Genomic DNA, 14,311 nt, shown 5'->3' with positions numbered 1-14,311 from the left:
GCTTTCTTTTGGCTTCCAGTAGCATGATAAATAGTTCTCCATCCCCTCACTCTCAATCTAAAGGTGTCCTCAGGTCTAAAATGAGTCTCTTGTAGACAGCAAATAGATGGGTCTTGTTTTTTTATCCATTCTGATACCCTGTGTCTTTTGGTTGGCGCATTTAATCCATTTACATTCAGTGTTATTATAGAAAGATACGGGTTTAGAGTCATTGTGATGTCTGTATGTTTTATGCTTGTAGTGATGTCTCTGGTACTTTGTCTCACAGGGTCCCCCTTAGGATCTCTTGTAGGGCTGGTTTAGTGGTGACAAATTCCTTCAGTTTTTGTTTGTTTGGGAAGACCTTTATCTCTCCTTCTATTCTAAATGACAGACTTGCTGGATAAAGGATTCTCGGCTGCATATTTTTGCTGTCTAGCACCCTGAAAATCTCGTGCCAATTCTTTCTGGCCTGCCAAGTTTCAAAAGAGAGATCAGTCACGAGTCTTATAGGTCTCCCTTTATATGTGAGGGCACGTTTACCCCTTGCTGCTTTCAGAATTTTCTCTTTATCCTTGTATTTTGCCAGTTTCACTATGATATGTCGTGCAGAAGATCGATTCAAGTTACGTCTGAAGGGAGTTCTCTGTGCCTCTTGGATTTCAATGCCTTTTTCCTTCCCCAGTTCAGGGAAGTTCTCAGCTATAATTTCTTCAAGTACCCCTTCAGCACCTTTCCCTCTCTCTTCCTCCTCTGGGATACCAATTATGCGTATATTATTTCTTTTTAGTGTATCACTTAGTTCTCTAATTTTCCCCTCATACTCCTGGATTTTTATATCTCTCTTTTTCTCAGCTTCCTCTTTTTCCATAACTTTATCTTCTAGTTCACCTATTCTCTCCTCTGCCTCTTCCATCCGAGCCGTGGTGGTTTGCATTTTGTTTTGCATTTCCTTTAAAGCGTTTTTCAGCTCCTCGTGACTGTTCCTTAGTCCCTTGATCTCTGTAGCAAGAGATTCTCTGCTGTCCTGTATACTGTTTTCCAGCCCAGCGATTAATTTTATGACTATTATTCTAAATTCACTTTCTGTTATATTATTTAAATCCTTTTTGATCAGCTCATTAGCTGTTGTTATTTCCTGGAGATTCTTCTGAGGGGAATTCTTCCGCTTGGTCATTTTGGATAGTCCCTGGTGTGGTGAGGACCTGCAGGGCACTTCCCCTGTGCTGTGGTGTATAACTGGAGTTGGTGGGCGGGGCCGCAGTCAGTCCTGATGTCTGCCCCCAGCCCACCGCTGGGGCCACAGTCAGACTGGTGTGTGCCTTCTCTTCCCCTCTCCTAGGGGCGGGATTCACTGTGGGGTGGCGTGGCCCGTCTGGGCTACTTGCACACTGCCAGGCTTGTGATGCCGGGGATCTGGCGTATTAGCTGGGGTGGGAAGGCAAGGTGCACGGCGGCGGGGGGGGAGGCAGGCTTAGCTCGCTTCTCCTTAGGTGATCCACTTCAGGAGGGGCCCTGTGGCAGCCGGAGGGAGTCAGATCCGCTGCCGGAGGTTTGGCTCCGCAGAAGCACAGAGTTGGGTGTTTGCGTGGAGCGAGCAATTTCCCTGGCCGGAACCGGTTCCCTTTGGGATTTTGGCTGGGGGATGGGCCGGGGAGATGGCGCTGGCGAGCGCCTTTGTTCCCCACCAAACTGAGCTCTGTCGTCCAGGGGCTCCGCAGCTCACCCTCCCTTTGTCCTCCAGCCTTCCCGCTTCCCAAGCAGAGCTGTTAACTTATGACCTCCCAGACGCTAAGTCGCGCTTGCTGTCGGAACACAGTCCGTCAGGCCCCTCCGCTTTTGCAAGCCGGACTCGGGGGCTCTGCTTGGCTGGCGAGCCGCCCCTCCGCCCCTGCTCCCTCCCGCCAGTCCGTGGAGCCCGCACCGCCTCGCCGCCCTTCCTACCCTCTTCCGTGGGCCTCTCGTCTGCACTTGGGTCCGGTGACTCCGTTCTGCTAATCCTCTGGCGGTTTTCTGGGTTATTTAGGCAGGTGTAGGTGGAATCTAAGTGATCAGCAGGACGCGCGGTGAGCCCAGCGTCCTCCTACGCCGCCATCTTCCTCTCCCCACCTCCTGTTTGCTTCCTCTTAATACACACCACTATGATGCAATTAAACAACAAAAAAAATAAAAAAAAAAAAACAAAGATTGTTGGTATCTACATAAGTTTTAGTTGTCAAGAACATATTTTTTCTTGTCATTGAGGTCACATATTTGTTTTAATGACTGTGTGCATTCTTCATTCACTGAAACAATTTGGCCATTAGAGTTGAGTTGGCTTGATCAGCACTCCTTTGACCTCAATGGGTAGAAATATGGTTTCCTCTTGATTCCAGTAGCCATCTATGAATACATGTGTGTGGTTACATATCAAGTCCAATCATAGAGAATCCTTCCCTTTCATACATCATAATAAATGATATCTTTTCTTTAATTATTATAGCCAGGGTCAATGCTGTGGACTTATTGACTTAATGAGAGACTATCAGAACCTGAAGTCAGTTGTTTCTAAAGTCCTAGAAAATGCCAACAATGTGCTTGCAACCAGAACTACTATAAAAGATCAGGAGGATCTTAAATGGGCTTTATCCAAGGTAATAATTCAAAATCTATTTCTCTTAGGGGTGCTTGGGTGGCTCAGTCGGTTAAGTGTCCGGCTCCTGATCTTAGCTCAGGTCATGTTCTTGGGGTTTGTGAGTTCGAGCCCTGCATTGACCCTGCTGGCAGTGCAGAGCCTGCTTGGGACTCTCTCTCTCTCTCTCTCTCTCTCTCTCTCTCTCCCCCCCATCTCAGACTCTGCCCCTCCTCCACTCTCTCTCTAAGTAAATAAACTTTAAAAAAAAGATATCTATATAAGTTTTTTAAAAATGTATTTATTTTAGTAGACTTAGTAGGTCTTATTTTCACTTATAATGAATTCTCTACAAAACTCTTGTCAGTACATATAGAGGTAGAACATTCATGCTGACAAACTCAACTTGTTTTGTTTTGTTTTGTTTTAGGAATACTGATATCCTAGGATTCTAGCCATTCAAAAAGATATATAGTTCATTCATATCACTGGTTTCCGCATAAGGTCAAACCATGAAATAAATTTCTCAGAGGCAAATGGTTTTGAACATCTGACTTATCGCTGATTATTTTATTAATTAAAGAAACATTTATGTCCACAGCATGAAAGTGTCAAGAATGAAATGTGTAATAAACAGAAAGAATTGGATAACTTTACAAGTAAAGGAAAACAGTTATTATCTGAGCTGAAAAAAATTCACAGTAGTGATTTCAACCTCGTGAAAACAGACATGGAGAGCACTGTGGACAGATGGCTGGATGTAAGATAATCACCTGGATTGTATGAACAGTTTAAATATTCATATTTGTCTATCATATTTGGGGGTAAAGGATTATTCGGGGATGTGAATTTCATCTTTAGCTTTTAATGCTACAGGCAAAATGACATTTTTAAGAAAAACAATATTCACATAAAGTTTAGAATTAGTAAAAAAAGGTTATTTGATTTATTTTGTTAATATTCAGTGGCAGTTTTCTAGAATTTAACTTGGTAGCTTCAATCACAACAAATTTATAACTCCGAATGGTTTTTTTCCCCTCAAAACTCTGAGATTATGGATAAAAATTGAAGAATAATTTATAAATGTCCTACAGAATATTAAACTATAATGTATAATCACTTAGAGTACTAAGACTATATTTGCATTGTATAAATCAGACTTGTAGTTTACATCCTTGGGTATTTGTTCTTGCTCTGTCATTTACTAGTTGTGTGACCAGTGAACAACTTGATCTCTCTGGAACTCTACATCTCAATCCATACATGTTTTACGTTAACTTCCAGCTCAAAAATCCTGTGATTCTGTTGCCTTTCTGTTAACCTACAATGCATTACTATTGATTAAATTACTTAAACTATATTACTAAAGTTAGATATTGATAATTGTGTACTATAATCAAATAATTAGAGAACTGCAGGAAACCTTACTTGCCTCCACTTTAAAAAAAAACAAAACAGGGGCGCCTGGGGGGCTCAGTTGGTTAAGCGTCCGACTTTGGCTCAGATCATGATCTCACGGTTCGTGAGTTCGAGCCCTGCGTCAGGCTCTGTGCTGACAGCTCAGAGCCTGGAGCCCATTTCAGATTCTGTGTCTCCCTCTTTCTCTGCTCCTCCCCTGTTCATGCTCTGTCTCTCTGTCTCAAAAATAAATAAACATTAAAAAAAAAATTTAAAAAAAATAATAAATAAATAAATAAATAAATAAATAAAAAACAAAACATCCTTGGTGTGCCTGGGTGGCTCAGTCAGTTAAGCATCTGACTGGATTTCGGCTCAGGTCATGATTTCACAGATCCTGAGTTCGAGCCCCACATTGGGCTCTGTACTGGCAGTGCAGAGCCTGCTTGTGATTTTCTCTCTCTCTGCCCCTCCCCTGCTCTCTCTCTCTCTCTCTCTCAAAATGAATAAACTTAAAAAAAAAAAAAAAACATACCTAGGGCACCTGGGTGGCTCTGTCAGTTAAGTGTCAGACTTCATCTCAGGTCATGATCTCACAGTTTGTGAGTTTGAGCCCCGTGTCGGGCTCTGTGCTGACAACTTAGAGCCTGGAGGCTCTCTCTTTCAAAAATAAATAGACATTAAAAAAATGTTAAAAAACATTATTACTACAGGAAGAGTATTAAGCAATAGTGCTTAACTTTAGACAAAGTTGGTTGTACAAAGTTGGTTGTTGTCCTACATATTTATTTATTCTATAAATATGTTCAAGTCTAATTTATGTCCACTTTTATACTTCAGCATTACAAATAAAAGTGCTTATTGTGTTCCTTTCAAAAATGAGTATAATACTGCCCTAGATGGACCCTTATTCTAGAAAATGTTATATTATTATTGACTCCAATAATCCTGTTCTTAGTTTCCCAACTTACAAATGAAAATCAAATGTCTCAGAAATTCAGTCAACTCTCCCAGTGACAGAAACAATTTATGTAATAGTTAGCATTTATTTGAGTCAAGTGCACGAATTCCCTTATAATAATTTTTGTAAAACTTTGTTTTTCAGTGAGAATATAGTTTTTGATTGAGGAAGCATTGACATTATTTAGCAATTTGGTGAGGCAGGGAGCATCTTAAAGCCTCAGACTAATAGTGACATGGCTTCTGTTTTCTGTCCCAGGTATCAGAGAAAATTGAGGAAAACATGGATAGGCTGAGGGCAAGCCTGACCATTTGGGGTGATGTACTTTCAAGTAAAGACGAGATCGACGGATGGTCAAACAATTCTGTTCCACAGTTGGCCGAAAGCATCAGTAACCTGAATAATAGCGTCAGAGCAGAAGAATTCCTTAAAGAATTTGAGGTAAATTGACCACATCTACATACGTGAGCCTGTGAGCTCATTGACCAGAATACAAGAAAAATGTGTCCTTTTTTAAAAGTTCATTCTTTCTTTCAGAGACGCATATGAATGTTACAAAAGTCATAACTATCTTTTGCTATTTACTAGAGACTTGACTAGGCAACAGATAAGACTTTTTTTTTCTTTTTTTTATCACTTCTTAGTTGGGCCTCTAAACTTAAAATATTGGTAGAGAAGTAAAAGCCCATAAAATCTATGTTTTTTCCCATTTTTCCATTCATTTCAGACTACGGCACCTTCCTACTGGAAAACCAAATTGAAGGCGTTTGTAATTTAATCATATTTAGATTTTTTTTTCATTCAAACAAGATGTTTACTGAGTACTTACCATGTGCTGAACACTTACCGTAGATGCTGGGTTCTTCTACTTCCCCTCTAGAAATGGAAGAAAACTGGAGACGGGAGTGTGACAAGCTTCCCCAGAAAGTGGCCTTTTGAAAAGCTCTTGTCACCAATCTATTTTAAACTTTTTATTTCCATTCTTGCATTCATTTACTTATTCACTCATCAAATTCTTTTTTTTTTTTTCTTAATGTTTATTTTTGAGAGAGAGAGACAGACTACAAGCAGGGGAGGGGCAGAGAGAGAGAGAGGGAGTTACAGAATCCAAAGCAGGCTCCAGGCTCCGAGCTGCCAGCACACAGCCCGACGCGGGTCTCGAACTCACAAATTGCAAGATCATGACCTGAGCCGAAGTCTGATGCTCAACTGACGGAGCCACCCAGGTGTCCCCAGATTCTTAACAAGCATGTCAGGCACTCTTTTAGACACTGAGAATAAACAGTAAAACAGACAAAGCCCCTATCCTCATGGCATTTACATTATTTACATAACAGTATGTATGTGAAATGTGCAGTAGTAATTAGGCAGGGATGAACAATGAAGCAAGGTCAGAGGAAATAGTGGCAAAAGATAACTCGTTTCATAAAACATATAGCCAGCTCCTCCCCATGAGGGCAGACTGGTATTCAACATTGCATGCCTGGGTGTTGGTACTGTGCCTGGCACACCGATGGAACATGACAGATAGATGATGAATGACTGCAGTCTGAAAAAATGTAGGTGAATCAACTGTATACCTAGGCTATCTAGCCTTGACGCAAAGAGCTTTCTGGAGAGTCTTAAATCAAACACCTATTTCTAAAGGCAAACAGAAGTAGAGGAAATCAGCCCAACTTCAAGTGCAGTCAGGAGAGGGATACTACAGTCTCTTAAGATGTTATCTTTGACGTTAAATGAACATTACGGCTCAAACAGTAGTGTATGCCTGAAGAGGGCTTGTACCAGCTCTTAAAAAAATTATCAAAATTTAAAGAATTTCGCAAGCCAGGGTTAAACACAACCATCACGGAAAATTAAATTGTAGATAAATTTACAGTTAATAGAATATATAATAAATTTATTATACAAATTTATATAACATATAAATTTAATATAAATACATATATTAAAATGAAGCTAATAAATACTTAAAACTTATAACTCTTAATTTCTGTTCTACACACAACTCTTATCTAGGCTCTTGAGTTATGGGTCCCTATTATACCTGCCTGGGGGACATGTGGTAGGATGTTGTACTGTGGGGCAATGCTTCCAACCCCACATGCGGTGACATCGTGTTGTAGCTCAAAATGGGGGTAACTTTTGCAAGTCGGGGTCTTCTTCTTTTGGGGAGCCAATTATGTAACTGGCACACAGTACACTCCTACTACTGACCTCTGGGATCCAGGAAGCCAGTGGACATCAGCCCCACGTTCAGCGTGTCCGGCTTCAGTCACTCACAGAAGTGGGTTTTTATGTTATTGACTGTGTGGTATGGCAACGAATACAATCAGTCAAGTGGGCTCAGCCCAGTGCCTCATAGTGAGTTGCTGCTGCAATTCAGGAGAGAAAGTGAGTAAGTGACTAGGTGTGATCTTTTAATTGTTCATCCTGCTCCTGGAGGAAGCCAGTGGGCCTGACAATTAGTTCATCATGTCTTACTGGGTAAGCAGATTGCTTTCTGGGTAAGTAAATTACTTTCTGGACTGAAAGTTTGTTAGTGTCCCCCGAACACCAAAACATCATATTGAAGTTGAGAGGGATCCTTTATCAAAAGTTCCTTTGTGGCTCCAAATAAATAGTTATGTTTACAAGCATCTAATTTGTTCAGTAATGATTCTTGACCCATTTTTTTTCTTTTTTTGTGTGTGTTAGTGTGGGTGCAAATAAATTAAAAATAAAAAGGCAAAATATAAAAAAAGGCTTTTATTTAAAAAACATTTTAAAATTTTATTTGAACGTTTCTTATGTATTACATATAGTTCACAGTTAATTAGGCACTCCCAATGTGTATGTGCTTTGAGATCCTTCCTCAAAGGAATTTCTCTGCCGTGGGAGCCAGTGATATTAATGCTAATGAATAAATGACAGTTATTGAAAATCCCCAGTGACTCAAGACTTTTTAGTTAGTGTTTAATTTTTTCCAGGAGCTTTTTTTTTTTCCAGGAAAAGGGGATGGGGAGAGAGTTCTGCATACTCCCTCACACTGGAAGCGAAAGTTAATGATGGCATTTTTCCACATTCGTAAATAATGATAGACTCAGAAAATGAAACAGAGATTTTTTTTTTTTTTTAACCCTGGCTTGAAGTTAGGACATCATGTCAGAGTTAACTCTTGAAATTATTAAATGCTGACTGTAATACGTCAATGTTTGGACGACTTATGCTTTTCATCTTTGTCTTTTATTTTGGCAGTCTGAAGTTAAAAACAAAGCGTTGAGATTGGAAGAACTTCATTGCAAAGTTAATGATCTTAAAGAGTTAACTAAAAATCCAGAAACACCACCAGACCTTCAGGTAAGTATTCAGTCAGGTTTGTAATAACTACCGTATACTAGACTCAACCTCAAATATAATCTCTAATATAATCGATATGTAATACAATAACAATAAATTTTATATGTCATATATATACAATCTATATATTCTCATTATTATCATCATAATTCCAAGAAAACACGGCTCTTACCATATATGGGGGTTAAAACATTAACATCTTTAGAATTCCTTGTGCTAGTATTAATAACACATGTCTGATATACATATTATATTTGTGTTGGAAGTGATTAGCACCCTTTTCCTTACTAAATTTTAGGAGTAGTATCATCCAGCTTGCCTCTTGGACCATTTTACGTCTGGGCAGGAGCAGAAACCACATTTATGAATGTGGATATTCTTCTAATTCAGTTACCCAGTCGTTGGGTTAGGAGACATTGCCATCGCAAACCTCATTTCGGGGCTCCGCGTTCGGCACAGATCCACAGGGAGCACGAGGCAGGCCGGGGTCGACCAGGAAGTCTGAGCTACTTCAGCGAGGGAGCTGTAGGAACAAGTAGCATGGGGGGGGGGTCTCTCGGCAGCCAGCACCACAGGCTCCAGGCTAAGTGTTCCGCTGCCTTCCTTTAACCTAAGCGTTTGTTTCTGCCCTCAGGGATTTCCTCTACATTTTCCTTCTTCCTGTTGTGCCTTTGTCCTTTACTTACTGCCTCTTGCTAACCCGTCTGTCATGCTTGACTATACTTACGCTCTGTCCTGAGACTGCGTGTCCATCACTTAGCATCACGGGTGGATGATCTACATGTACCAGAATGTTAGAAGTTTCACCTGAGGCAACAAAAGGGAAAGGGTGCTAATAGAAAAGTGAAAAGGAGTGCTTATGCATGTTGCCTGTGTCAAGGATATAAATGGGCATCAGGTGGACTTTTGCAGAGTTAAGATGGAGGCAGGGCCTTGGGAGAGAGCTACCGTTGTCCTCTGCTTTCTCACCATCACCCCCCATCTCAAGGAAGAGGGATCGGGACACCTGTTCCTTACCTTAAAATAAAGGGAAGAGTTTCAGTGGTGTCATCTAGAGAGCATGACATGTGCCCCTGCAGTTGGTGGATGCCAGGGCTACTATCTAATTCCTCCGAGAGACCTTAAGGGTGAGAGCGAGGCTAGCCAACTGCTGATGTGTTTGCCAAAGGAGAAGTGATTATTTTGAGTGGCCTGCATCTCAGAATCATCTGTTGTGTGAATGCCAGAGTGTGACCTCTGGCCCAGAAGTGAATTATCAGAGGAAAGGAAAGGACAAAGCATCAGTGCTTGCATATCTCAGGTTATCTGCGAAGGCTTTCTAGGGAGGAACAGGCCTCAGCAGCAAGGTAAAGAGATGCCCGCAGGCTGTGGAAGGAGAAAGAGCCAGAGAAGAGTGCATTGCTTGTATCTAGACAATGTCAGTGGGAGGTCCCAGCACTGAGAGGAGTCACAGAAAACCCCACAGAGGAAGGCCTGTGACAGGAGAGAATGCTAAATGTCACCTGGCCTAGGAGCACAGATGCCAGCTCACAGTAGTTGCCAAAACTTTCAGAGCCCTTCCCCCACCTCCTGCTTGCCTGCACCTGCAGGGTCAGAAGCTAGAGAAAATGGGGAGATAGAAAAAGAGGCACTTGACACCTTTCTTCAGATGGGCTTCCTATTTGTAGCAGATCTAGGGTAGGGATAAGATAAAAGCTCTAACTTCAAGTTCAATTTGGATTATGAAATGGGCCTAGATGTTTTCATTGTGGAATTGAAAGCATTTTGCAATTTATCATGATTATAAGTCCTTTTATGATCTGTAGGACCAGAGGAGTCAGGGGCCCTCCTGAAATAAGTCCTTCGGGAGAAGAGAACTAGCTTCACTGAATGCTTTCAAGTGGGAGACAAAAACAAAATTGCTTTATGATAAAATTCTAAAGTGGTGTTTGTTCAGAGTCGTGGTTACATCCGGACATACACATGTGAGTGTTTCTGGAGAAGAATTCAGAACCGGGTTTTAGTCACAAACTTGGTAACTCTGTGTAGGTTTAGCTCTGCTTTTGAAACGTGACCTTCCGTTTTCCTTGGGCCCTCTGTCAAAACTGCCACTTTAACATCCACTGTCAACTGTAAATACGTACTGTTTCCATTTTCCCGTCACTTAACATGTTTGACCCCTTGCACCCACTGGTTTTCCTTCTTAGAAAAGTTGAATTAGCCTCCATGGTTAGGTTGATGTGTTTTTGACAGTTAAGCTGCACAGGAACAGAATTGCTACCGAACGAGTGTCCTGGTCACCACAGATTTTAATGAAATCCTACTTTATGTTTAGTTTATAGAAGCAGACTTACGGCAGAAACTGGAGCATGCCAAAGAAATTACCGAAGAAGCAAAAGGAACCTTGAAAGAGTTCACCACTCAGAGTACACAGGTGGAGAAATTTATCAATGATATAACAAGCTGGCTCACAAAAGTAGAAGAAGCGTTGATGAACTGTGCTCAGACGGAGACATGGGAAGGACTGAAAAAAGTAAAGGTAGGTAATAACCTATCATGAAGCATTTATACTTCCAATGGTCATATTGGTTCTCCTATTTTGTGGTGACTGGAATAAAAATAAAGACTCTGCTCTCAGTTACCTATATTAACATCAGGCCGACTAACTCATTGGATACAGCAAAGTAAGTTAACAGGTAGAGAAATGAATGCAGGTAGTAGGAAATTGAAGATGAATCATCTAAAAGCAGAAAGCATGCTTTACTTACTGTAGGGCCTGCTCATAAGCTATGCTTGCCAATATGTTTCTTTAGTAAAAGAGTAGAGCCTGTAGAAGACCTGTTCAAATTTCCATGAATTTTTCAAATTTGAATGCAGAGTAGTTTTTCATTACTTAATTATTTTTGTTGGTCAGTATGACTGCTTTTATCTAGAGAAGGATATATTAAAAAAAAACACAAACAACAAAAACAAAAAACCAACAGTCGAGAGAACATTCTACTTCCATGTCATCTGTCCATAGAGATAATATTACTGATCAACTGTCTGTAAAGCTTGTGAGTTGAGTTGACTGTTTCACATATGTGATCTGTTCTCTTGAACATATTTTCTTACTGTACTTAAGACTAAAGAGATGTATTTTAAAATTAACTACTGGTGCTTTTCCTGTGGCCTGTGAGCCTAAAACAAAGCCCTAGTAGTCCACTGAAGAATGTGAACTTAGGGGGTGACTCCATTAATAGTTTCTAATCAACTGACTAAACCCAAGATCATGGGCTGGAATCCCTAAGAACCTATTCAATTTGCTTGGAATCCTAGACCATAATCCAAATGCTACTACCTCTCAACCGCTGTTTGCACTTGTTCCCAAAGAGAACTGGGCAAAATTCTGAGTCAACACAGATCTATTACAAATACTGAAAAAAAAAAAATCCCACAAAAATGCATACGTTACTGAGTGTATTTCAACAGCATCAGTTTCCCAAAAAAAGTACCATACTGGAATAGATGGAATATTTCCCTTGAATGTGATGAATATCCTTCATGGCATTTGTTTATTCTGTAGGAAATACAAAAGGAACTTCAAAGTCAGCAAAGCAACATCAGCTCCACCCAAGAAAATCTCAATAGCTTGTGCCGCAAGTACCATTCCATTGAGCTGGAGAGCTTGGGCAGTGCTATGACTGGGCTGATAAAGAACCACGAAGCTGTGAGCCAGTTGTGCTCCAAAACACAGGCCAGCCTTCAGGATTTTCTGGAGAAGCACTTCAATGGTGAGCTCTGACAAGCCTTTGCATGAGTAGTTTGTTTATAAGAAAGAATCCAAACCAAATGCTGCCTAGAAACTGCCAGCAATAGTTGGAAAAAGCTTTCCAGCAGAATATCATTTTAAATTCATTTGTATGTCCAGATTTGAGCAGTGAAAGTGTTGTGCTTGGGCTGTAGCCATAATTCTTCCTCTTTCTCCTCAAGAAAGTAGGGATTCACCGTTTTCAGGATTCTGAAATTCATCTGGATTTTCTACATATAGCTCATTTGGGTGGAAAATTACTTCCACTGCTATGATGAAGTAACACAGTAAACTTGGATATTGGGCCATGAAACAGTGGTAGCCATGTAATTCAGGAAATTGCCGGTCAGAGGTCCCTGACTCGGCTTCCCACCCAGCTGTGTCTTTGCACTGATGAAGATGTGAAATGGCTCTAAGTCAGCTGGGTGGAGAGAGGACACGGTTCCTTCCTTTGCCATAAAAATGGCTTCAACACCCCTAGAGCCTTTGCCCCTTTGCTCTCTTACATATTCAGACAATTATTTATCTTCCTTTACCAAAAGAAAGAAACAATGGGAAATCGGATATGTTAGGAATACAAATTTCTTTTCTGTCTTTTCTCTGAGGCAATTTCTCGATTCTGCCATGAACAGTCATAGTTATGGAACATGCTATAGTATATTCTACATGATTATTATTTTCTTTCTGGAATATTCTGTAAGGCAAGATGCAATGAGCTGAAGGCCAGCATTAATTCATTATGGTAATCCACGAAGCTCATTCAGTGTTTTGGATGTATTTCTCATTTTCATTACTTTCAAAAGAGTCTATGCAGGAATTCCAAGAGTGGTTTTCTGGAATAAAGGCAGCGGCGAAAAAATCATCAGATAGAACTGGCGACAGCAAGGTTCTAGAGGCAAAGCTCCATGATCTCCAGGTATGAAAGCCTTTTTCTTCTTCTCTAAACTGTACTCACGTGCCTTCAGGTCAGACCTAAATCATCTCTTTCCCCAGATCTTCTGAACTTTTCTTCTTCTTTAACAGATTTAGATTTCTTGAGTCATAAAGAGATAGACAATATGAAAAGTTGAGAAAATAAATCAGAGCTGCAGAATTTTTGATCCCATTTTTCTCTCTTTTAGCCTATTGACTATTCTTTGGAATTCATTCAAAACCAAACCTAGTTTTAATTTTTATAGCAGTAAAAATATAAGTAATTGTATCTATACCATATCACTATGTGGAGGAGTTTTATTTATTTATTTTTAAGTTTATTTTTGAGAGAGAGAGAGCACGCACACATGAGCATGAGCAGGTGAGGGGCAGAGAGAGAGAGAGAGAGAGAGAGGGAGCATCCCAAGCAGGCTCTGCACTGTCAGCATGAAACCTGGCATGGGGCTCGAGCTCACCAACTGTGAGATCGTGACCTGAGCTGAAAGCAAGAGTCAGACGCTTAACTGACTGAGCCACTCAGGCACCCCTATTGTGGAGGAGTTTTAAAATGAAGACATGGCTTGTGTTTTTCGGTAACCTACAGTCTAAATTTTGATCTAGGACAAACTCAAAGCAATAGGTATTACAGGTTTTACAGGTTTTACTGACTACGAAAAATATATGAATTCAGGAAGGAGAAAGCCATTGTGTGGTAGAGTTGAGAAGTGACTGACTCAAATTGAGTTTTTATTGAAAACTTTTTTTTTTCAAATTGAAAAACTGAATTGAGTTTTTTAAATGGCTGATATGAGCAAAGCAAGTATCAGTTAACCAAGTATCAGTTAAGTATCATTTAAAAATATATTTTTTGGTGGGGGGGGGCACCTGAGTGGCTCTGTCAGTGAAGCATCTGACTTCGGCTTAGGTCATGGTTTCATGGTTTGTGGGTTTGAGCCCCGCGTCAGGCTCTGTGCTGACAGCTTGGAGCCTGGAGCCTGCTTCGGATTCTGTGTCTCCCACTCTATGCCATTCTAGTGCTCATGCTCTGCTCTCTCTCTCTCTCTCTCTCTCTCTCTCAAAAATATATAGACATAAATTTTTTCAAATTAAAAACAATATTTTTTAAATTAATGAGGAACATGAGAATTTTGTGGCCTCATTGGTGAGGACAGTTACGTAGATAACTTATGAGAAGTCAGAGTAGGAAGATCATTATAATAAAGGAAGTTGGCTTTCCAGGAGGCATGGTAAATTTAAATGTGGAATTGTCTCCTTTAAGCTTGAGATGCAGTGGAACACCACAAAGAAACGTCTGAGTGGCCATCGCAAATGCCACCCAGGA

The 14,311-nt window shown here is 40.5% G+C and overlaps 1 protein-coding gene across 1 annotated transcript in view; it reads left to right on the top strand.

The window, feature by feature from the left end:
- SYNE1 (spectrin repeat containing nuclear envelope protein 1) overlaps positions 1–14,311 on the top strand; it is a 480,852-nt gene that overhangs the window by 217,929 nt on the left and 248,612 nt on the right. The window contains 7 exon segments of the mRNA XM_030316617.2: positions 2,462–2,612; positions 3,192–3,350; positions 5,208–5,390; positions 8,187–8,288; positions 10,603–10,806; positions 11,833–12,040; positions 12,861–12,973. Of these exon segments, the coding sequence (XP_030172477.1) occupies positions 2,462–2,612; positions 3,192–3,350; positions 5,208–5,390; positions 8,187–8,288; positions 10,603–10,806; positions 11,833–12,040; positions 12,861–12,973 (1,120 nt within the window).

This window comes from Lynx canadensis, chromosome B2 (genome assembly GCF_007474595.2).
Source record: "Lynx canadensis isolate LIC74 chromosome B2, mLynCan4.pri.v2, whole genome shotgun sequence".
Classification (NCBI taxonomy): Eukaryota; Metazoa; Chordata; class Mammalia; order Carnivora; family Felidae; genus Lynx; species Lynx canadensis.
The sequence above is the reverse complement of the archived record's forward strand: the minus strand, read 5'-3'. Positions and strand labels throughout refer to the sequence as shown.